The sequence below is a fragment of the Phasianus colchicus genome, chromosome 27, assembly GCF_987193195.1.
Source record: "Phasianus colchicus chromosome 27, bPhaCol1.hap1.1, whole genome shotgun sequence".
Classification (NCBI taxonomy): Eukaryota; Metazoa; Chordata; class Aves; order Galliformes; family Phasianidae; genus Phasianus; species Phasianus colchicus.
Genome location: NC_143462.1, coordinates 2,431,939 through 2,453,464, shown reverse-complemented (window position 1 = coordinate 2,453,464; position 21,526 = coordinate 2,431,939). Strand labels below are relative to the sequence as shown.

The following is a 21,526-nucleotide window of genomic DNA, read 5'->3' as shown; positions in this document are numbered from 1 at the left end:
GCCGATGGGAATAGAAAGAGCGTTATCCGATTAAGAAAAAGGGGAGAGGACGGGGGGGGTTCGGTTCCGCTCGGCTGGGGATGGGGACGGAGCCCGCAGCGATGGAACCGCAGCCACCGTCCTTTGTTCTGTGGCCGCCGCTCGGGGGGGTGCGGGGAGGGTAAAGCGGGGCTCTGCGGGGAGCGAGGGGAGAGCTGAGCCCAAAGGCTGTAGGGTCGGAGGTGGCCCCAAAGGGGAGGTGCACTCCGCTGCGGGAAGGGGGGGCCGGGGAGGGGAGAGGGCGGTCGGTGGGGGTGTGCGGCGGTGGTCCTTGTTCTTGTATGGCTTTGTAAGGGCTGTGTCGGCGTCCCGCTCGGGTGTTACTGTACGGTACTCAGCCGTGGGGCTGATGGTTACCGCAGGGCTGTGCCGGACCGTTGTTGGGGGGTCCATGTCAGCATCCCCACTGCTTGTTGTTGTTGTTGTAGGGTCGCCAGCTGTGGGATCGTGCCGAGAACCCTGCTCTGCTGTTGCTGGGTGGCTCTGGGGGCTGTGCAGCTCCCACTGCTTCTGCAGGGCTGCCTCTGCCCACCTCTCCCACTCCCACCAGGCTGCCCTCCCCCACAGCTTCCTACACGCCCCACCCGTGTTTACATTGGATCAGTCAGGTGGCCGCAGCCTCCGGCACTCAGAGCAGAGTCCTCCTTGCATCTCTCTTCTCCCCCTCGTCCATTTCAGGGGTGTCCAATCCAGACAGATGTGGGGACACTACGCACCCCGCGGGCACCAAATCCTCACCATTCCCCTGCCAAAGTAGTGCAGTCCTGGGAACCACAGGCAGGCACTGTGCCCCACTGCAGTGAGCAGCACAGGAACCCTAACCCTCCCCTCGCCCCCCCAGAGATATCCAGGGGGAAGAAAACCAGGAGAAACAGCATCCCTGTGCTGTTGTTATCCATGCATGACCCCTGCACAGGCCCTAACAGCCACCTGGGGGCACAGCAAAGCTCTCCCTGCCCTGGAAAAAAAGGATTCAGGAGATGGAAGACACCTCTGACCCGTAGCAACCCCCATGAGAGATTTTATCCTATAAGAGGAAAGGGAGAGATGAGGCCGCTGTCTGTCCCAGGAGGCCCTGTCCCCAGCAGTAGGCATGGTGGTGGTGGGGGGATTATGTGGTTCTCATCCTCTACACAGTGCAGGGAGTGAGGTGCCCCCACACCTCTCCTTAGCTTGAGGCAGAGAAGAGCTGCGTGACACTTTGGTTTCAAGGAGAAAAAAAAAAAAAAAAGAAAAAAAAACCAAGAAAGCATCTGGAATTTGTTGTACCCTAAACACAAATAAAAGCACAGAGATTTTTGCTTTGTTTTTTTTTCTTGGCTTTTTGTGTTTGCTTTCCATTGGAATGGACCCAAGCATGTTCACCCTGTGCTGCAGAACAGATGTGGGGGGGGATCTGTGGCACGTGTAGGGCTGCAGCTCCCAGCGGCCTCGTGGATACCCACAGTGCTGCTGCAGGGAGTGCAGCTCAGGGCCCAGCAGCGGTGCCAGCCGTGTGCCCATCCTCGTGGCCAGGGGGCTCATTTGGACTCGGTTGTTGTGGTGGAGCTCCGTCTCGCAGCGCCTTCACGAAATCCTCCACCTGCAGGATGGGATGGATGCCACCAGCTGTGCAGCAGGGCAGAGATGGGCAGCGTCACCCATGGATGAAGGCTGAAGGCTGCAGGTCAGTTTGTGCCGTACCCACCCGTGCCATCAGCGCGTCCTGCGCAGCCGCATCGTGCTCAAAGTCCCCTTCGACGTCCAGCACCAGGACAGGTGCGTGCCTCACCTCTGCGAAATGCACCCTGCGGAGGGGCGGGGGATCAGAACCGGGGAGGGGCAGAGCCGGGGCGGCTAGAACCGGGCAGGGCCCTCACTCGGCGCTGCGCTCCAGCAACCACCGCTCGTGCTGCACGTGGAGCTGCTGCAGGTACCGCAGGGTCACGTCGCGCTCCTCCGGCCTCGCCCGGCACCGCAGCCGCTCCAGGCATCTCTGCGAAGCAAAGCGCTGCGTATCGCACCCGCACCGCCGCGGGGCTCTCCCGGCTCTTCCCTCCTTCTCTCCCTCCCGCACACCTGCGGGGAGGCGCGGAGATAGAGGAACGCGTGCGGGGCGGTGTGCGCGCCCAGCTGCCCCACGAGGAACGTGTGCCACTCCTGGTAGACGGCCCACTCCAGAGCGTCCAGCTGCCCGCCCTCGAACAGGCTCTTGGCGAACACATACCTGCGGGCGAGGGGGAGGCGGCTGACACACCCGCAGCGGCACCAGACCCGCACGGGGTCCCCCCACCCCGCACCTGTCGCTGTACACGGAGCGCTCAGAGACCCGCACGGGGCCTTCCGGCCGCTCGAGCTGCGCCTGCAGGCGGCCCAGGCACGAGAAGGTCTGAAAGGTGAAGGCCCAGCGCGCCGGGTCGCGGTACAGCCGCTGCAGGAGATTACCGCCCTGCGGGGAACGGCCGGCGCTCAGCCGCGGGTCCGCACCCACGCGGGTCTCTCCCCGCACCGCCGCCGCTCACCTCCGCCGCGCCCGCCGCCACCTCCCGCCAGCGCGCCACCGGCTCTGCCGCCCGCTGCCAGGCGGGGAAGGCGCGGCCCAGCAGCCGCAGGAACGTCGATTTGCCCACGGCTGCGGGCGGAGCGCGGAGGTCACGCGTGGGACCCGCGCTCCGCCGCCGCCCCGCCCCGCCCCGCCCCGCCGCCCGGTACCGATGTTGCCCTCCAGCGCCAGGCGCAGCGCCGCGCCGCTCCGCCCCATCCCAGCGCCGCCGCTCCCGGTGTCGCCGCGCGCGAATGCCATGCAAATGAGGGGGCGGGGCTTTCCGCTGCCGCGTGACGTCATGGCGCGGGTGTAGGGGCGGTGTCGCGTTGTGTCAATGCACGTGGGCGGGGAGATGGGGCGGGGATATGGTGATTTATGCAAATGAACCACCGTCATTGGGGTGGTCTCGGCTGCGTTGGAACGAGGAAAGGGAGTGGTGTTGGGGGGGGCACCAGGATGGGCTGGGCGGGTATCAGCACGGGGAGGAGACGCTGCCAAGAGGTCGGGGACACCACCGTAGGGTCAGAGCACCACCACGTGGTTGGAGCCATCAGCGACAGCTGGGGCACCCAGATCGGGTTGGGGCATCGTGATAGGATCAGGGCAACGCCATGGGGTTGGGGTTGTCGTTATCAGGTCGGTCACCACCATGGGGTCAGGACACCACTATGGGGTCGGGGCAGCACCATGGGGTGTGGGCACCAACAAGAGGTTGGAGGCACCCATGGCAGTGTGAGAGTGTGACCGTGAGGTGGGGGCACCAAGAGAGGGCTGGGGGTCAGGATTGCAGTGTTCCTGCCCCCGCTGCTCCCTGCTTTCCATCCCACCCCCTCCCACCCCACAACACTTCAAAATCTCCCAGAGAAGGGGCAGAGCCTGGAGAAAAGGCTTTATTGCGCAGTGGGGGACGGGGAGGAGCAGTGGGGTGGAGGAGGAGCGGGGTGCCCCAGCCCAGGCACGGGGCAGGGCGCTTAGAAGCACTTTCGGTGGACGATGGAGGGCCCGGCCTCGTCGTACTCGGGTTTGCTGATCCACATCTGCTGGAAGGTGGAGAGGGACGCCAGGATGGAGCCGCCGATCCACACCGAGTACTTCCGCTCTGGCGGGGCGATGATCTGTCAAAGCAGGGGCTGTTAGCGTGAGATCGGGACCCCCAAAGCACCCTGAGGTCGCCCCACCGAAGGGGGGGTTTGGGGTGGGATGATCCCCATCGCCTACTTTGATCTTCATGGTGCTGGGGGCCAGCGCTGTGATTTCCTTCTGCATGCGGTCGGCGATGCCGGGGTACATGGTGGTGCCGCCGGACAGCACGTTGTTGGCATACAGGTCCTTGCGGATGTCGATGTCGCACTTCATGATGGAGTTGTAGGTGGTCTCGTGGATGCCGGCAGATTCCATGCCTGGGGTGGGAGGGAAGCTCTCAGCACCCCAACCCCCCCACACCTGCACAGGGTTCCCCCAAAGGGCTGCCTATGGCTCATGGGTGCAGTGGGGTGCGCTGGGGTGTGAGCAGTGGGGCAGCATTGGGGTGGGCTCACCGATAAATGAGGGCTGGAAGAGGGTCTCGGGGCAGCGGAAGCGCTCGTTGCCGATGGTGATGACCTGCCCATCGGGCAGCTCGTAGCTCTTCTCCAGGGAGGAGGAGGAAGCAGCCGTGGCCATCTCGTTCTCAAAGTCCAGGGCCACGTAGCAGAGCTTCTCCTTGATGTCGCGCACAATTTCCCGCTCGGCTGTAGGGGACAGGTGGGCTCAGCATGGCTCTGCGGGACCCCCATTCTCACCACCCCCATCCCTGACCCCGTACCAGTGGTGACAAAGGAGTAGCCCCTCTCAGTGAGGATCTTCATGAGGTAGTCAGTGAGGTCGCGGCCGGCCAAGTCCAGACGCATGATGGCGTGGGGCAGAGCATAGCCCTCATAGATGGGCACATTGTGGGTGACGCCGTCCCCAGAGTCAAGAACGATGCCTGGGAAGGGAAGAAGGGTGAGGGATGGGGCTCGGAGGCATCCAAAGGGCCCCCGATGGTGGGCGCCATATGTGGGACTCACCAGTGGTGCGGCCGGATGCATAGAGGGAGAGCACGGCCTGGATGGCGACGTACATGGCCGGGACATTGAAGGTCTCGAACATGATCTGTGAGGAGGGGCAGTGGGTTGGATGGGGACACACATCTCCACGCCCCCCCATGCACACTGAACCCCGCGGCGCCATACCTGGGTCATCTTCTCACGGTTGGCTTTGGGGTTGAGCGGTGCCTCAGTCAGCAGTGTGGGGTGCTCCTCAGGGGCCACGCGCAGCTCGTTGTAGAAGGAGTGGTGCCAGATCTACGCAGGCAGAAGGGAGGTGGGGTCATCCCGTGGGATGGAAGCGGGGCTCTCCCCTCTCCCTGTCCCAGGAGGGCTCTCACCTTCTCCATGTCATCCCAGTTGGTGATGATGCCGTGCTCGATGGGGTACTTGAGTGTGAGGATACCCCTCTTGCTCTGCGCCTCATCGCCCACATAGCTGTCTTTCTGCCCCATGCCTACCATGACGCCCTAATGCCAGCAGGAGAAATGGCCTTGTTAGTCTCATTTAAGCAATCAGATGAAGGGGCAGAGAAAGGAGACATCCTGGTACCCACCTGGTGCCGGGGCCGCCCCACGATGGAGGGGAAGACGGCGCGGGGGGCATCGTCACCAGCAAAGCCGGCTTTGCAGAGCCCAGAGCCGTTGTCGCAGACCAGGGCAGTGGTCTCCTCCTCACACATGGTGGGGCTGGGAGAGGCTGGCGCTCAGGGGGACCTGGGGGAAAAGCTGGGGTGGGGGGCAGGGGGAAAAAAATGCATTAAACGCAGCAGTGGGGATGCGGCGTTCTGCCCGGCTGCCAAGTTGGGTTCTGCATGGTTTCAGGGTTTGAGTTCTTTTGCTGCAGGGGATGAACAGCTCTGCAAAATCCTTTGCGGGCCGCGATGCTCAAAGTCAGGCAATGCTCAGCCCCAGCACTGCTCCTTCATCTCGTGCCAGCTGATGCCCATAGTTTGTTCCAAAGCTGTCAGCTCATGGCTGGGAGCTCTGCGTGGCATCCTGAGCTGATACCCCTCAATTGGGCAGGCGATGCCCAGCAGTGGCCGATCCCATCTCACTGAGCCCCTCTGCAGCCTTTCCCAAAAATGGGAAAAAATGTTTCAATGTGCTCTCTCCGGACTGGAGGAAAGCAGGCAAACAGCCCAAAATAAAACAATAATAATGAAGACAGGGATTTCTCCGTGTCTGGAATTGTGCAACCCATGCTGGCTGTAGCCTGGTTCTCTTCGGTTCCACGGACACCCCTGGCTGGAGGGGTAGTGATGGGGCTCAGCCCCCCCTATGCAGTGTAAATGAAGCTGGGGGTATCCCAAAGCCCCGGGGCACCCCAAAGCCCCCAGAGCTGTGCAGGGGGAGGGGGGGGGTTGCTCCTTCCTGTTCCCGCAAGCAAAGAGAAATCAGTGCTGGCAGTACTCACCGCAGACGTGAGAGCTCCTTTCCTCTGGGACCGAGTCCCGATCTGCTTTGGTATAAATACCACGAGCCCACGAAACCTCAGAGGCGGATCCTCTCTACACAAAGACCCTAAATAGGCTAAGTGATGGTGTGTTAGCCATATGGCCATATAAGGTGTTTTATTGCATTAAATTGACCTTGGACTGATGGTAGGACCCAGCACAGTTAATTATTGTAAGGAAAAAAAAAATCTATGTGGGGATGCTTGGGAGGCAACATCCCATTGGTGAGGCTGTTCCTTTTATGCTACGTTTCAATAAACAGGCGAGACACAAGTCCTTATAAGTGACGTTCAGCAAAAGCGAGGTGGAGGGACTCCGGTCCGATGGCCTTTGGTCCTCTCTGGCTACAATCCTGCCCAGGAGGGCGGTGGCTGTAGGGATGACCTGGGACTGTGCTGTGCACCTGAGTCATAGAATCATAGCATATCCCAATTTGGAAGAAGTTCAGCATCCCAACAGCACACCAGGTGATGGGTGGTGCATCACAGCCTTGAGGTGCTGTGCTCCATCCCTGTGCCCCGGCATCTCCATCCTGGGGGTTTCCTCCGTGGGATTTTTTCCCCTCCCATCATTGCAGTTGCTGAGGACAGGCAAATGGGCCCAATTCAGTGCTGCGGGAGTCCTGGAAGTGCTGCATTCACTCTGACAGGGAAAAGGTCCCCTGGGCACCATGCAGCCTTGCTAAAACCCCAGACCCTCATCATTGAGCCTCATGTGGTCCTTCCAAGCCTGACCCTGCATGATGGGTGCATCCTCAGCTTCCCTCCAGGAAGGTTTGGAAGCAGGACAAGCCCCAATCCCAGGGGGATGTGGAGATCTGCTGTCCCCAAGCAGCACCAGGGCCACCCCAGTGCCCCACCATGGCAAAGGCCCCAGCCCCCATCCCTCTTACAGCACCTGCTGAACTGCCCGGTGCCTTTCTAAGGACAACCATCCTGTTCTGAGGCCTCTCAGCAGAGCCTGAGGATGGGAGGAAGCCACGGAGCTGCTATGGGGAGTTGTGGGAAGTGAGGCTGCAGCTGGGGAAACTGAGGCACAGAGCAGGTGCTGCCTCCTGCTTTGTTTTGCTGCATCTCCATCCATTCTCAGGGTGAGGATGTGGAGGTGAGGGTGCAGCAGTGAGGACCCACGAGCTGCGGGGCTGCTGCAAAAGGAACACAGGAGGTCCCACATGGCCTCAGAGCTGTCATTATGTCAGTGAGGATGTGGGCATGGTCCCAGAGCATCCCACAGCGGTGGCTCTGCCTCAGTTCCCCCCATCCCTGGGGACTGGATGTGTCCCCAGGTCCCAGCTGAGCGTTCAGTGCTGTGGGCACCGCAGCTCACGCGAGACACCCGCAGCCACTTTCATCCCAGCCCGCGTCACAAGGCCTGCTGCCAAACATGAGGTCACCAAGGCAAAAGGTTGCCATATATGACATGCTGAAAAAAAAAAAAAAAAAAAAAAAAAAAAAAAGCCAGCAGAGCAGGAAGGAAAAAAAAAAAAATCAAAAGGGAGTGGGACGGAGGCAGCCCGGCCACCGGGTTCCATTGTACCCCACTGTGGGAGAACCACAGCAACACAGAGCTGATGCTGTCCCAGCAATAGAAAAGGGAACTGTGCCCAAAGCCACAACACCTCCACCTACGGGGCCACGAGCCCCCGCTTTGCCCAAGCCATAGCGGTCCCAGCCCTCCTCAGCCCCCCCGGTTCTCTCCCAGGGCCACGCAGGGCTGTTCCACGGCCACAGCAGCTCCTGTGCTGGGGCTGAGCCTCGGCACGGAGAGACTGAAGCCGGGACCGGGGTGGCAGAGCCCAGAGCCAGAGCAGATGCAGCCTAAAAAGGAAAGGTTCGGCCACCGCAGCCAATCCAGCTGCCGGAGCATGGCCGTGCCCGGGCTGCAGGGAGGGCTGCAGGCAGCCTGGGATGCTCACAGGAACGCCCGGCATCCCACGGCACGCGAGGCCAACGCCAGTGCCACGAGTGGGAGGGGGCTGCAGGCTGAGGGCAGCGGGGGGAACGCAGAGCTCCCCGCACACCACCGGACCTCTGCACCTCCCTATATGGGTAATATTCGCACGTTCCGCTGCCGAGGGCTCCTGGCTGGGAGCTCGGGCACGGGTTTGGTTCCGTTCCCGTGTGCCTGAGGGCACAGACAGGCACGGGTGGTGGGGAAGAACCTGCAAAACACGCAGCCCTCGTTGTTGCAGCAAATAAAGCATTCCTGCAAAGCGTGGTTTCGTTCAGGCTTCGCTTTGTACCGAACTCCTTTGAAGGTCCGACAGTCCCAGCTGCAGATGGATGCGGTGCTGGCATGTGGGAGATCTCCCTGGCACAACGAAGTGATGACTGAGTGACTCCAAGTGAAAAAATGCAATTGGAAAAGGCAGCAGCTCAGAGAGCAGCACCAGGAGCACGGCTGCTGCTGTGAGAAGTGCAGCCCTCGGGCACAGCCACACTGCAAGGAATCCAAAAAATCCCCTGTGAGGGTTTATGGGTCACTGGGACAACATGGAGAGGAGGCAGTGAAATGCCCACAGCTCCTCTCTGCTCACCGCCAGGCTTTGCTCAGACCTGAGGCTGCACCAGGAACTGGAAGGAAGCACTGCTTCAGGAGCTGTCAGGCTGAAGAACAGACTGCTTCCTTCCACCCACAGGCAGGGGATGGACACCCCGACAGCAAAACCCACCTCGGAGAACAGCTTAAAGAAATGAAGGCTGGAAGTCAATTCCCAAGGATGCCATGAGATCCCACTGCTTCCCTCTGCTGCTGAAACCACACCGATAACTGCAGCAGCTGTTGTCAGATAAACCATAAATAAACAGATTCCCTCCCATTCTCAGCAGCTCCTTCCAGCCCAAGGAGTTAACTCAAAGAAAACAAGCAGCCAATTATACAACCTGTCTGTATTAAACTGTACACCAACAAATGTTGTTTGCTGTTTTGTAGGTAGGAGTACAAGGGCACGGTATATTCATGTCTGCGTGTCAGCTGGAGGCAGCTCCAGCCCTCCCTCCTCCCCATGCAGATACATGCTGATGACCAGAGCATCCTGACAGAGGACACAGAGAGGTGATGTGTCGCACTTTGAGCTTTCCACTTTTCAGTACTGCTCTTTCAATGCTGATACAGGCGAGGGTGGAGGCTCAGCGTGGACAGCTCAGGGATGCAAAGTCACTGCTTGGCTTTCAACAATGAGGAGTACAGAGAAGGACCCCAGCTGGTATACTGCATCACAGCAACACCGTGGAGCACTTGGTTTGGCAAGGACAGGCTTCATAATGCTTTAAGGACTGCAGAGGGAGTCAAGAACGAGTGTTTAAGGATTCAAGAAACACAACATGCCCAGGAGTTTGGGCCAGCAGCTGTGCCCCACATGTGGATCAGCCACAGAGTGCATCAATGCTGTAACCAGAGGAGAGCCTCCTCTGTCACATTACCAGCACCAGCCAAACCCAAACCCTCGCCGGAGTGAGCGCCCCATCCAGGAAACGGAAGAAAATAAGCAGATAACCCCCTCACCATCACTGGAATTAAGCAGTGCTGCATCCAGGAATCTTCTCACCCTAAACTCTTGAAATGGGGGTTCCCAAAGGAAAGGGGGAGCACAACAGTTGAGCCCCTTCTTGTTCCACTGGGCAGAAATGTGAGCACCAGGAGGGAGGATGGGTTCTTGCATGGAGTGAGAGGTGTTAGGAAGGTTTAATTTTAAACATTAGCAAAGATTTATCTGCTCCAACCAGCCACGCTCAAGGCCACAGTTCACCAACCCAGAAAGAGAGTCAAAGCAGAACATGGATTAATTTGGGCAAGACCCACTTTGGAAAGCACTTGAAGAGGTTTCACAGCTGAAGGATGCAGCAACTTGCAGGACCCTCCCCACCCAAGAAGCTGGTCAAGCTACAAATTAAATAATTGTTTCATGTTAGCTTCTGTCTTTGAATCTCCTGTTAGCTTTTCTCCACACCTTGAACTCAATACCATTTCACCAGTCCAACACCAGGCACTGAGTTCATGAGCTGAGGTCAGGGAATCGCTTTCACCCTGACTGCTCAGGGAGGAAGGGAAAGGGGCACCACACGGTGGAAATCATCTGCTACAAAAGGAACCAAAACTTCACCTAGGCCTAGAGGGAAGGTAGATGGTTTTACAGTCGGTATTTAAGGCAATAGGCCTATCGTAGATCCATCAGCACCACATCTCTCTCGACTACTGACACATGATTGCAAGTCTGGAAGAGAAAGAAGAAATGGGGTTATTCAGATATTCCCACAGCTCAGGTGTCTCCTCCAACTCCTGATGCAATCTGCATCCATCGGCCTTCTGAGAACTGCCCTCTCCTTGCAGTGAAGAAACAAAGACCTATCAAGTCAGAAAGCTTTTGCATCCCAACTCCAGTGAGGAGCAGGCCCCTGTGAGGCTCTCTCCTGTCCTGGGCCACAGACCAGTGACTCACCATAGATATAAACTCAAATGAACTGTCCAGTATGCTAACGTATGGTACTACAGTCCCCAGTGCCCCGTGAGGCAACTTACAGTGAAGAGAGGAGGGTCTTTGGGGTGTGGATGGAATCCTTTCTGTCGACAAGAAGAGATCTCCTCCAGGCCGTGCTCCGTCAGCTTGAAAAACCCTGTCCTAGAAATAAGCACAAACTTCATAAAGCTCAAGCCTCTGCAAGCAGAAACAGCTGCTTCTGCACTTCAAGAGCATGTTTGAATCTGCTTGTCTCAAGCATGAGACCCCACACACACTGCAAGGCACTCCTCTGCCAGCTTTGTGGCTGCAGAGCTGCTCCCTACCACGGATGGGCAACCACACTTACTCCTGGTACTTTGGAGAACACACAATAGCGATGGACTCTGGCAGCATCATCTGGTAGGAGCAGTGTGTGTGCAGGTCAACACTGGAGAGGAAAGCTGTCTGTGTGGGGTGAGTCTGAAACACAGGGTAAGAAAAGAGAGAACACCACAGCAGGTTTGGATGGGTTTTTTCAAATAGGCTGCATCTGCCAAGTGGAACGGTAAAGAGGCACAGCTCCTCAGATGGCACAGAGGACTTACTAACATGCTGAAAGTTGTTCTGGATTGATCCAAAACATCTGCTCCTCCTTTGCATTTGGAAAGAGGACAGGAGAAGCTCTACTTTTCTGGCCACGTCCCTTGCAAACTCATCTTGTAATACACAGCATTTCCATTGCCTTAAATGCAGGGCACCCTGCAGGGCAGTCACCTCACACACCTCTGAAGTGTGGCTATCTCAGGGCACAGCATCACCAGATGCACAACATATCACCACGACACTCCAAGAGACTACATTCCATGAAGATGGCTAAGCTTTTAAAAATCACAGACAACATCCAATGCACTCAGCTCCTGATGAGAGATTTCATAGCCTCACTCTGGCAGAAAGGCCTTTCCTTCTTCCCCTGTAAGGATTTTGTTGCCAAGAGTAGCAGAAAGCTCAAAGGGATCCCCAAGCGTGCCTGGATGTAACAGGGCCATCACTGAAGAGTTAACAGTGACAGCAGACACCCGCACATATCAGGCACACTCAGCAGGCATTTATTTGTCAAAGTCTGCAAAGCAGCTGCTGCTTTCGAGAGATTACTCAGCAGCACCAAACGTTTTGCTTGGCACACATCCGACTGCCAAAGGCTCCACGGGGACAGGCAGCAGGGAGCCAGAGGAGGAATCTGGAGCTGGCACATCCTGCGGCAGAGCAGCACACAGCTGTCTGCAAAAAGCTGTGCTACTATAGGGACACATCACTGCAGAGGCCACGCACTGACAGCAGAAGCTCCAGGCAGAAGGCTGGGATGTCCCAAGTCTACTTTTAGCCCAGTGTCCCACTTCTAAAGGAGTCAGTGTTCTTGGAAGGGATCTGAACCTCCAACAGGCCTGAACTTCTCAAGCAACACGAGTTGTGAGCAAGACTGTAACACAGAGGAAAGGATGCAGATGGCAGGACAAGACGAAATGGTTTTAAATTGAGGAAGGGAAGATTTAAGTTGGATATCAGGGGGAAGTCCTTTACAGAGAGAGCAATGAGATGCTGGAACAGCTGTCCAGCTGATGTGGATGCCCCATCCCTGGAGGTGTTCAAGGCCAGGTTGGATAGGGCCCTGGGCAGCCTGGTCTAGTATTAAATATGGAAGTTGGTGCATGTGGCAGGGGGGGTTGGAGCTTGCTGATCCTTGAGTTCCCTTCTAACCCAACCCATTCTATGATTCTATGATGCTGACAGCTCCACACCAAATCCTCCATCAAATCCTCCACCCCCAGCCCATCTCCCCACACCCCTTTCCTTCCCAACTCCAAGCAAGGTCAGACTGGAAGTGAAGCAGGGATGAGAGGCTCACATGGATCCAGCCAAGTGTAACGAGGCCGTGCTGGTCCTGGATCAGGAAGAGTTCCTCCTCATTCTCTGTGTTGCAATAATCAGGGCCTCCGTACTGCTTGGGAACAATGACGTGGGTTATGGTGAACTCATTCCTCATCTGCAAAGCAGCACAGAGAGGCTGTTACCCTTCAGAAACGCCCCCCAAACAGGAAATCTGCTGCCGCCCACTGGTGCAAAGGTAATTTCCTAAGTTTTGAGTATGAAACATTTCTGTGTTCATCACTCAGAGGCCCAGCAAGGGGAAGAGCAGCTCTACAAACAAACAAGCCCACGAGTTCATCTATTATCGATGGTAAGGGAAACTGTATGGCAACTGTATCTGAAAAAGGAGTCACAGATTCAGTCCGCGTCAGCCTGTGTCTATTAGTTCATCTTCCCTGCAAGCACCCACAGGAGCTCAGCCCCACACCCCCATCTGAAGGAAATCTCTGCACTCACTCAGAGCTGGTGCCTCATAATTAAATAGTCACCAAGTATCCAGAGGGAACCAGATTGCAGAAAGTTGTTACATCAAACTATTTCATTTCAAAGCAAACTTCTGTGAGCAAAACAGCCTCAGATGACAAAGGAGAGAGGCTGGAGCTGCCAGCAGAAACCTGTGCACACAAACTCATTGAGGGAAAACTGCCTTCAGCCTGTGCTTGCACAGCCTTGTCTTGGTGAGGGTGCTGGCTCACAGATGGGACTTGTGGCAATCAGAGAGAGGAAGCAGAACACTCACAGCTATTGCTGGCTGTCACTCCACATTAAGGCACATTTCCTTACATACAGACTGAGGAAACCTTTGGATTAAAAGCAGAGGCAACCTGGCCCCAACACTCATATGAAATCCCAGTCATCAGTGAAACTGCACTCTGGCAGAGTCCTCCAACCACTTCTAAAGCTATTCTACTTAAAGAAAAGGCCTCTGTCCTGCTTCCAGGGGCTTAATTACTATTATCACCTTACCAGCTTACCACAGAGGATCCCACAGGTCTCCACACCTCGGGCTGTGTTGGCATCAGCCAGCTGGAGGAATTTATGGCACAGCTCTCTGGGGACAATGACCTGGCGAAGGGTTTCCACACCTGCAGCTGTGGGGAGAATTGGGAGCACAATGAGCAATGATAGCCAGTGCCACTGGAGAGATGTTCCCTCAGTCTGGACCTAGAAGGACTAAACTGAAAGAAATCAGCCTGGAAACATTAACTGCTATGCTAACTCTAATATCTACTTTTTCCATTGGCAGTCACAGGTAAATAAAGTCACAGTGACACTCCATAAAAGACAGTCAATACCTCTTTCAAAATAAGGAAAGAGATATGTAGAAAGAAAAGATGTTTAGAATTCTATTAGTATGTGTTTGGTTAAAGAAAATGAAAACAGAAATGCTCATAAAATGTCATTAAAAAGTAAGATGTTTCTCTGGTCAAGAACCAGTTGTTTAGAAATGTCTGGATCACTATTTTGGATCTATATTTGGCAAAAGAGGAGAGTTCAGTCAGTCTAGCCAGAAATTAAGCCCCACTCTCCAAAAAGTATTTGGATCTAGGAAGGTCAAAAGCCAAACAGGTTGTAGATTTTAGGTCAGCAGAGAGAGACTGAGGCTGGATTACTAGGAAACAGTTCTCTCCAGCCTGCAAACCTTTGCTGGACATTGGGGAGAGCAACCCCAGTAGCCTGGAAGACCAAATCCCCAGAAGGGATGGAGATCTGATGAAACAGTTCCAAAAGCCTCCCAGACAGCTCAGCTCCTTGACTGTGTTTGGGTCAGCCCCAGAAAGGGAGAACGCACAGGAGATGTACTAACTGTGTTCTGTGCTCCCCAAAGCACTAGGTTTCAAAGATCTGTCCACAACAGGAGGTTTGGCTGAGAGAGTCCCTACTGATGGACTCGCAGGGTGAAGTGGAGAGACAGGAACCCTTGGCATTAAATCAGTAGGTGGCTTTTCCATGCCAGGGATGAGGGGTCCATCCAGAGACTCAGGACTTGGCTCCGGCTTTCCAAATTCCTGCAGTATCCTCAAACGCTCCTTTTCCAGCTCCTGTCGTCGAATCATCTCCTCGAAGGCAAGAAACTGCTCTTGTTCTGCCTGCTGCTGCTTCATTAAGGCTACACGATTTCTTTCCTCTTCCAACTGCTGCTGCAAAGCCAAGTTGCGTGCATCTTCCTCTTCCTTCTCTTTCTGCAAGAAGAAATACACCAAAGGACATCAGCAGACTCAAAGGACATCAGCAAATACCACTTCTTTAGAACTGCAGTTTCCAGCCTGCTTGCAGACCCTCAGCAACCACAGATCATCCCTAAAGGGTCTGCAGAAATTAACCAACAAGATGTACTTTCTGCACAGATCAGCACTTCTATTGGAAAACCAGCCAGACTAGAGCAGTAAACTGCTGCCTCACCCAGGCCATTGTGTGGGAATATGATTCTAGATTGATTTCTGTCTCTTCTCTCCAAAATAGCACTTTCTTACAGCAAAACTGACTGCAGAGCTTTCTGCTTTGCCCACAGAACCCCAGAACCCTACTCATATTGTCATGAGGCATCTGCTGAATTTCTGAGCCGTAAGACCTCACACACTGAGACAAAAAGAAAGCCAAATAAATGTTCAGACTGCAACAAAATGAGAAGCAGGGACACTTATGACAAGTTCACCCACGTAATGACAGCAGAGACAGCCCAGTGCTGCAGGTGATGAGGGTGGGCTCTGAAAGCTGGGGCCTCCCAGAGTTCATCTTTCAGAGTGCTCAAGGAGCCCTGGAGACCTCTTCCAAACCCTTGATGGCTGACAATGGAAACCCTTCCAAACCCTTTGAGGCTTTGCATGCTTCCCAGGAAGCAGAAGCCTCCAATCTCCTCTCACTCACCATCTGCTCATTGTATTTAGTGTAGTCCTTTTTGTACCTCTCTAATAGCTCCTTCTTGAGGTCTTCAGCTCTGGGAAAGGCTACTTCCTTCAGCTTCTGAAGGGAAGAAACACAATTCTAAGTGCAAGAGCACCAAGGCAAGAAAAGCAGGCCCAGAATGGATGAAAGAATCAATAGATTCTTGGAGAAAATAAACCCCAAAGCATTTTCAACAACAACCACTGAAAACTTGGAACATTACTACTTACCTTCATTGTCTCCTTCCTTTCAGGTATGACGGCAGTTTTGTAATCACGGTGCTTTGGCAGCTTCTCAATGAAGAGCCTATAAACACAGGAGAGAAACTGTATTCCTGAATCCCAGCAGAATGGTGCCAGCAGAAGGAAATGGCATTTGGGGAGGTATGCATCATTTGCCTCCAGCACAGTATCTCTGCTCTGCCACTTCCCTGAGTCCTGTGCTCCTGCAATCAGGATGGCTGTCTGCCTTTCTGCAATAAACTCTCCACCAAACAGGGCCTTTCTGAGCTCTTTGTGGCACACAGGGCTCCTGCTCAGCCCCAGGAGAGCACCTTGCAACAGGACTTTTCTCCCATCTGGGCTTCGGTGATGATCCTCTGGGATAAATACTTCCTTAATTTTTACTTTTGGAACAGAAACATTGATAAACCAGTCTAAAACACCAAGGATGTTGTCAGTGTTTCAGGAAGGACTTGGGCACCTGCCTTCACCTCTGAGAACATCCAAAGGGAGAACAGACATGCTCAAGGACTCATCTAACTCAGTGCTCACACAGTCCTGCATGGGGGGAGAGAACAGTTTCTGCAAGAGAAGGAGAAATTAACTCAGACCTTGAATAGGAAACCTGCAGAAAGGCTGTGCACAACCCCAGGAGGTCAGGACAATATTTCAGGCCTTTTTCTAGGCAGCAGTGCTGGTTCTAAGCAGATTTCTGGGAGGGAAATTCAAGACTGAGTTCGATATTACCTCGCTCCCAGCACAGATACAAACAGATTAATTTGTGGTTTCTCTACAGATTAACCTGCTCCAGGATAGAAGCTCCTCCTCCTTCCAGGGTTAGGACACAGCAGCTTAGGACACAGAAAAAGAACACTGCAAGTCAAGCAGCAAGGTGGGAAGCCCACAGACACAGGGCCATCTTCTGCTCAGCCCCACACAGCTTCCCAGGCTGGAGGGATCCCATCATTACCCCCAAGTGTGAGTCCAAACCCAATGCTCCCTGAGCTCCAGCAGCTCAGAGCTGTGCTCACTGCCCAGGGAAGCTGTGCCATCCCCTCCACACTCCAGTGCAGAACCTCTCCCTCACCCCCACCTGCCTCTCCCCTGTTGCTGCTCTGTGCCATTCCCTCAGTCCCTGTTGCTGTCACCAGAGAGCAGAGCTCAGTGCTGTCCCTGTGAGGAGCTGCAGCCACCACGAGGCCTCCCCCCAGCCTCCTGTGCTGAACAACCCAAGGGACCCCATCTCCACAGCCTTCCTTTGGATGCTCTCCAAGAGTTTTACGTCTTCCTTGTATTGTGGTACATGAGGTGAGGCTGCACCACTGCAGAGCAGAACAGGAATAAGAGCAATGAGCAGGGACAGAGCTGGGAGCAGCTCTGTGTGCAGGCAGAGGGAAGAGTAAAGAGCACAGCACAAACAAGCCAAGCAGAGCCAAGTGGGAAAGCCACAGTGTGAGCAAAGAGCTTTCCTCCTGCCGTGAAACCACTGCATGTGCACTAAATAAACCCATCTGCTTTAAAACCCAGCCCTCTGGGAAAAGGAAGAACTTCTCACAATCCCAGCCCTTGGTTGTACTTGTGGTTACCATGGAGAGCACGAGGATGCCAGAGACCGCGGGATCAGCACAGCCATGGCACAGAGAAGCTGTGAGGTCCCTGCTTGGGGCTGGTGGATGCAAAGTAGGTCACTGTGTCAAGGAGACAAAACAAGGCAATGATCAGTGCCAACAGATTGAAGATTAAAAAGGAAGGGATTCATTAAGAAGGATTAAGAGCAGATGCTAGCCTGGGGAAGACAGAAGACACAGCAGAGGCAGCTGGCTTTCCAGAAGGCACGAAGGGGGAACAGTGAGCAGCGGGGTGCAGGGAGGACTGAGGCAGCCAGAGGAAAACTTTGAGGGAAGACCAGCAGCAGGCTGAGGAAGGAAGCTGAGGAGGACTCTGCATTCACTGTATAAGAACGCATCACATTTCCTACCCACAGCCCAGATGAGGCTTGGCAAGGCTTAAACCCTCAGCCCCCATCACCAGAAGCTTTGGGTTTGTTGAAACCTCTGGCTGTTGTGAGTCTGCTGTGAACGGAGCGGCTGCTTGGCACTGAGCAGCCACATCGTAGGCTATTTTTAAGCACTGTTACAGCACACACGCCAAACCAGTATCTCTCGAGTCCCTTTACACCTCACACAAACCTTTGGAGCCAATCCTAGCAGCTCGCAGTCACACGGACAAACCAGGAATCCACATCTCCCAGGAAATTCATGTCACGTTTCCCTGCTCTGCTCTTCCTTGGCTCAAAAAAGCTCCAGCACCCTCCAGCTTTGAGAACAAATCTGTTCTGAATGGTGCAGAAGCTGATGATGAAGAAAAACAAGCAGATGTCTTTCAAGGTGACAGCACTGACATCTGTAAAGTGCAGCCTGGTTGTTCTCAGAGACACTCGTGCCTCCCTCCTGCCCACTATGGGATGGGCATGAGCTTCATTTCAGCATGGGAAACAGAAATACTGAAGACACAGTCAAGATCAAGTGGGAGACTGAGTGCCAAGAATGGAACTGGCTGCCTCAGTGGGAATCTCTGTAGATCCACCCTCAAATTATCCCATATTGATCTAAAATCCTCCCCAAACAAATGGCTCTCTCTCAGGTGTTGCTACCTGAGGAGTGGCCTGTAGGGAAATAAAGGGACATCCAGCTTCCCAAAGCCATGCAGTCAAAACAAAGCCAAGGACTTGCTCCTGAGGATGGCGTGCTTGCTCCTAACAAACACACCACGTGCAGAGCTGTAGCCAGGAGCCTCTCACACACTTCTCAGGGCTGAAGTCTTCCCTTCACAAAGCGGCAGCCTGCACTGGTCCATACATTCCTGCTGGGGAGCTGGGCTCTGAGGAGAGGCAGCCAAGCCCAGAGTTACAGCAGTGACCACAAACTTGGGCTGAAGTAGCAAGAGAGGGGGGTGGGAATAAATCAAATCCCATTTCTAGAAATGGGAGAGCAGAGCAAGCTCCACCAGAGACTCCAATTACAGTGCTTTGCTCTTGCCTTCCAGATCACAGTCTCAGGGAAGGACACCTCAGACAACGCTCTGCCAAGCCTCTCACTTCCACGGGAGCTACAGCATTACTCTTCCATTTAAAGAAATGAGATGATGACATTAACTTTGTATCTTCAGATAATCCAAACTGGCAGCTCATACTCATTAACATGAGAAATCACACCACCAAAAGGGAAAGCTTTTCACCTTTCCTGCAGCCTGAGAGCCAGGCTAATGTAAATGCCACAGGCATCTGAAAGTTGCTGGAAGAACAGCACGCCAGCACCTAGCATTGCTGTAATGAAAGAGCAAAGGCACGTTTCGTTCATTTGTTTAGTTAAAGAGCTTCTCCTTCAGCCTCAGCTATGTAACCAGCCTGGAAACCTTCCCGATGGTTTTACACTTTGCAGCTCCCTACGCAGAGACAATGACCATAAAAGCTCAGGAAGTGCAGGGCGGGAAGAAAAGCTAATCAGAGAAAAATGTGTTGGGTTGAAGGAGGCTGGGGCAGGAACCCTGTGCACACAGGCAGGCAAGAAAGGAAAACACCCATCGAAATGCCAAGCTCATTCTGGATAAGTGGGTAGAACAGCAGAAAGGAGATTCGACCCTCTGGTGAGTGAGAATGGGAGGATTTGGGGCAAAAAGCCTGAGGGAACAGATACTCAGTGCTGTCAGGATGTTTCCTGAGCATCACTACTTTCAGCCCTTTGAACACAGGGAGGCACAGCAAGAGACACACATTTGCACCACTCGTACTCTGAGCTGCTCAGGCAAAAGCAGAGCTGCTGCCACGTCACTGCATCGGCACGGCGCACGCTCCGCTCTGCAGTGTGGCTTTCGGACCCAAGATGGTTTGTTCCCAGCCAGCCCTGGAGGTGACAGCGAGAACAACTCCACGCTTGTCCACATGGACAGCCCCTGTGCTGGAGACCTGGCAGCTGTGATACCAAACAGGGTCTTGGGTGGGTTTATATACAACCTCTGGCTTTTCAGAAGAGTGTTCGGAGCCTGGAGATCTCACGTACTGTACAAGTTGGAAGACTGGGATCAGGTTGTTCAGATTTGGCACTCTTTTCCTCATGTCCCTCCTCAGAAGGGTCTGGGTGCATACATACATGCATGGTGCATGTGGGGAATTACACTGTTTCTAGGTAGAACTAAACCTCCAGTGCTGCACAGCTGATTTCTGTGCTGAAGGTGAAATGCGGTGACTGCTATAAAAGGTTGCAGTAGCTTAAACATAAAGAAAGCTGCTTCTCTGAAGCTGGTTTATCAGAGAACCACCAACCAGCCTTCATCTCCTTCTGATATTGTGACCTTTGACCATGGATGCCTGCCAATCCATACATCATCACAGTCTTGAGATCAACCTAACCACTCTGCAGCAATAAAACACCAGGAAATTTTTAAATAAAAGGAGCCAACACCTTCCTCCTGCTGACAGAGCTATATAAGGTCAGTCTGATCTCACAGGAAATTTTTACTGACATTCTGCAAAGCAAGGAGCAGTGCTTGTACTTTGTACCTCTACAATGTGGTCACCCTAACCAGATCACCTCTATCAGTTCAAAAGGAGTAAAGCTCTGAACAGAATCTGGTTCTTCCAGCTCAACAATATCTTGCTGTTGTCTACACACGCTCAAAATAACCAACTGAAACCTCACAACCACTTGCATCAACATAATTGTAAGCAAAGTAGAGCTGCTCTTACGTGATGTACTTGTTGTATAAGATGAAAGCATGCTCAATATTGCCCTCCTCTGAGTAAATGGCGGCCATGCGGAGCATTTCCACACCGGAGCGATAGTAGCGTCGTGGCGGGACATCCTCATTCACTTCCACAGCACTCCCCATCTGGATCAGGCTTTGAACACGCTCCTCTGGTGGGAGGCTGACATCAGCATGTTTGGGCATAACGAGGCACATCAAACCTGCCGCAGCGCTGACCAGCTCTGCAGTGGGAGGAAAGCCGAGGGAGTCAAAACCACCGCAGAACAGGTAATGTGTCTGGTTTCCCTGACAGAAATCATCCCTCCAACTGGAAAGCGTGTAATACTAAGGTTAGGAGGTCCTGAGGGAGAAATGTGGGAGAAGTCAGGCTCTTATTGGACAGCACTTGGATATAAACCTTTATGACCTGAAAAGCGACCATGAACTCAAGCTCATTCCTTGGGTGACCCATCTCAAGCTAAGGTCTGAGTGATGTGAATCCTACCCAAAACAGCTCCTCCTTTCTCGTTGTCTCTCTGTGCAACACCAGTGCCAGCCTTTGATCTGGGGTCAGTTGACCAACACGTTTTCCTCGGACGTGAGCAGCAGCAGGTTTACACAGGGTTCCTACACTGTACACCTCACACGGTGGTGAGGAGAGCCGCAGGCCGTGCTCCCAGGCACTGCTATTGGGCAGAACCGCCCCTGTCCATCGAGCTGGCTCTCAATTGTCTCACTCGGACACAGACCGCTCTGTGCCGCAGAAGGCACCGCTGTCACCCCAGGAACGGCCCTCCCCCCCTCCCTTTCCCACAGTGCCCCAAGAAACACAAACGAGTCACTCCCGAGCTGCTGCCGCCCCACCCCGCTGCCCCCTGGGAGGCATCTCCAGCCCCACAGCCGCCGGCGCAGGAGGTGCTGGAGCAGCCCGCCGCCCCCCCGACCCCGCAGCCCTTCACGCCCAAAGCGGAGCACGAAGGGTGACCGGTCGCTGCCAGCGGAGCCCCCCCCCACCCCGAGCGGGAACGGGCGGTAGGGCCGAAACGGGGCACGACCTGCGCCGGGTGGACAGCCGCAGCCTGCACGCAGCGCTTCCGGGTTGGCGCCGTGACCCCGCCCCCTGCTCCGTTTCAGCACCCAATCACGACTCCTCCTCACATCCGGGCATCTCGCAGCCGCATCATGCTTCCGCCCGGCCTCAAAATGGCAGCCGCTGGGCCGGGCGGA

The 21,526-nt window shown here is 54.6% G+C and overlaps 3 protein-coding genes across 4 annotated transcripts; all 3 read right to left on the bottom strand.

The window, feature by feature from the left end:
* Window positions 1–1,334: 1,334 nt before the first annotated feature.
* On the bottom strand, window positions 1,335–2,851 carry DGUOK (deoxyguanosine kinase). Its single transcript, XM_031602131.2, has 7 exons — window positions 2,731–2,851; window positions 2,541–2,650; window positions 2,319–2,467; window positions 2,098–2,245; window positions 1,899–2,014; window positions 1,727–1,826; window positions 1,335–1,621 (listed from the first exon to the last, which is right to left on the bottom strand). The coding sequence occupies exons 1-7, from the start codon at window positions 2,819–2,821 to the stop codon at window positions 1,508–1,510; spliced, it is 828 nt and encodes a 275-aa protein (XP_031457991.1). The 5' UTR covers window positions 2,822–2,851; the 3' UTR covers window positions 1,335–1,507.
* Window positions 2,852–3,438: 587 nt separating this feature from the next.
* On the bottom strand, window positions 3,439–6,153 carry ACTG2 (actin gamma 2, smooth muscle). The gene is made up of 9 exons (XM_031602129.2): window positions 6,046–6,153; window positions 5,186–5,357; window positions 4,971–5,099; window positions 4,777–4,887; window positions 4,612–4,696; window positions 4,368–4,529; window positions 4,102–4,293; window positions 3,782–3,963; window positions 3,439–3,678 (listed from the first exon to the last, which is right to left on the bottom strand). Exons 2-9 carry the CDS (start codon window positions 5,309–5,311, stop codon window positions 3,535–3,537), a joined length of 1,131 nt encoding a protein of 376 aa, XP_031457989.1. The 5' UTR covers window positions 5,312–5,357; window positions 6,046–6,153; the 3' UTR covers window positions 3,439–3,534.
* A 2,805-nt stretch (window positions 6,154–8,958) lies between these two features.
* Window positions 8,959–21,481, bottom strand: STAMBP (STAM binding protein). 2 transcript variants are annotated; one of them, XM_031602128.2, is made up of 10 exons: window positions 21,355–21,481; window positions 20,301–20,541; window positions 15,566–15,641; window positions 15,318–15,413; window positions 14,257–14,632; window positions 13,416–13,540; window positions 12,427–12,564; window positions 10,891–11,003; window positions 10,604–10,703; window positions 8,959–10,298 (listed from the first exon to the last, which is right to left on the bottom strand). In XM_031602128.2, the coding sequence occupies exons 2-10, from the start codon at window positions 20,513–20,515 to the stop codon at window positions 10,242–10,244; spliced, it is 1,296 nt and encodes a 431-aa protein (XP_031457988.2). In that variant the 5' UTR covers window positions 20,516–20,541; window positions 21,355–21,481; the 3' UTR covers window positions 8,959–10,241. The 2 variants fall into 2 exon arrangements, with proteins under 2 accessions (XP_031457988.2, XP_031457987.2); XM_031602127.2 differs by lacking the exon at window positions 21,355–21,481 and adding an exon at window positions 20,805–21,104.
* Between the last annotated feature and the right edge of the window lie 45 nt (window positions 21,482–21,526).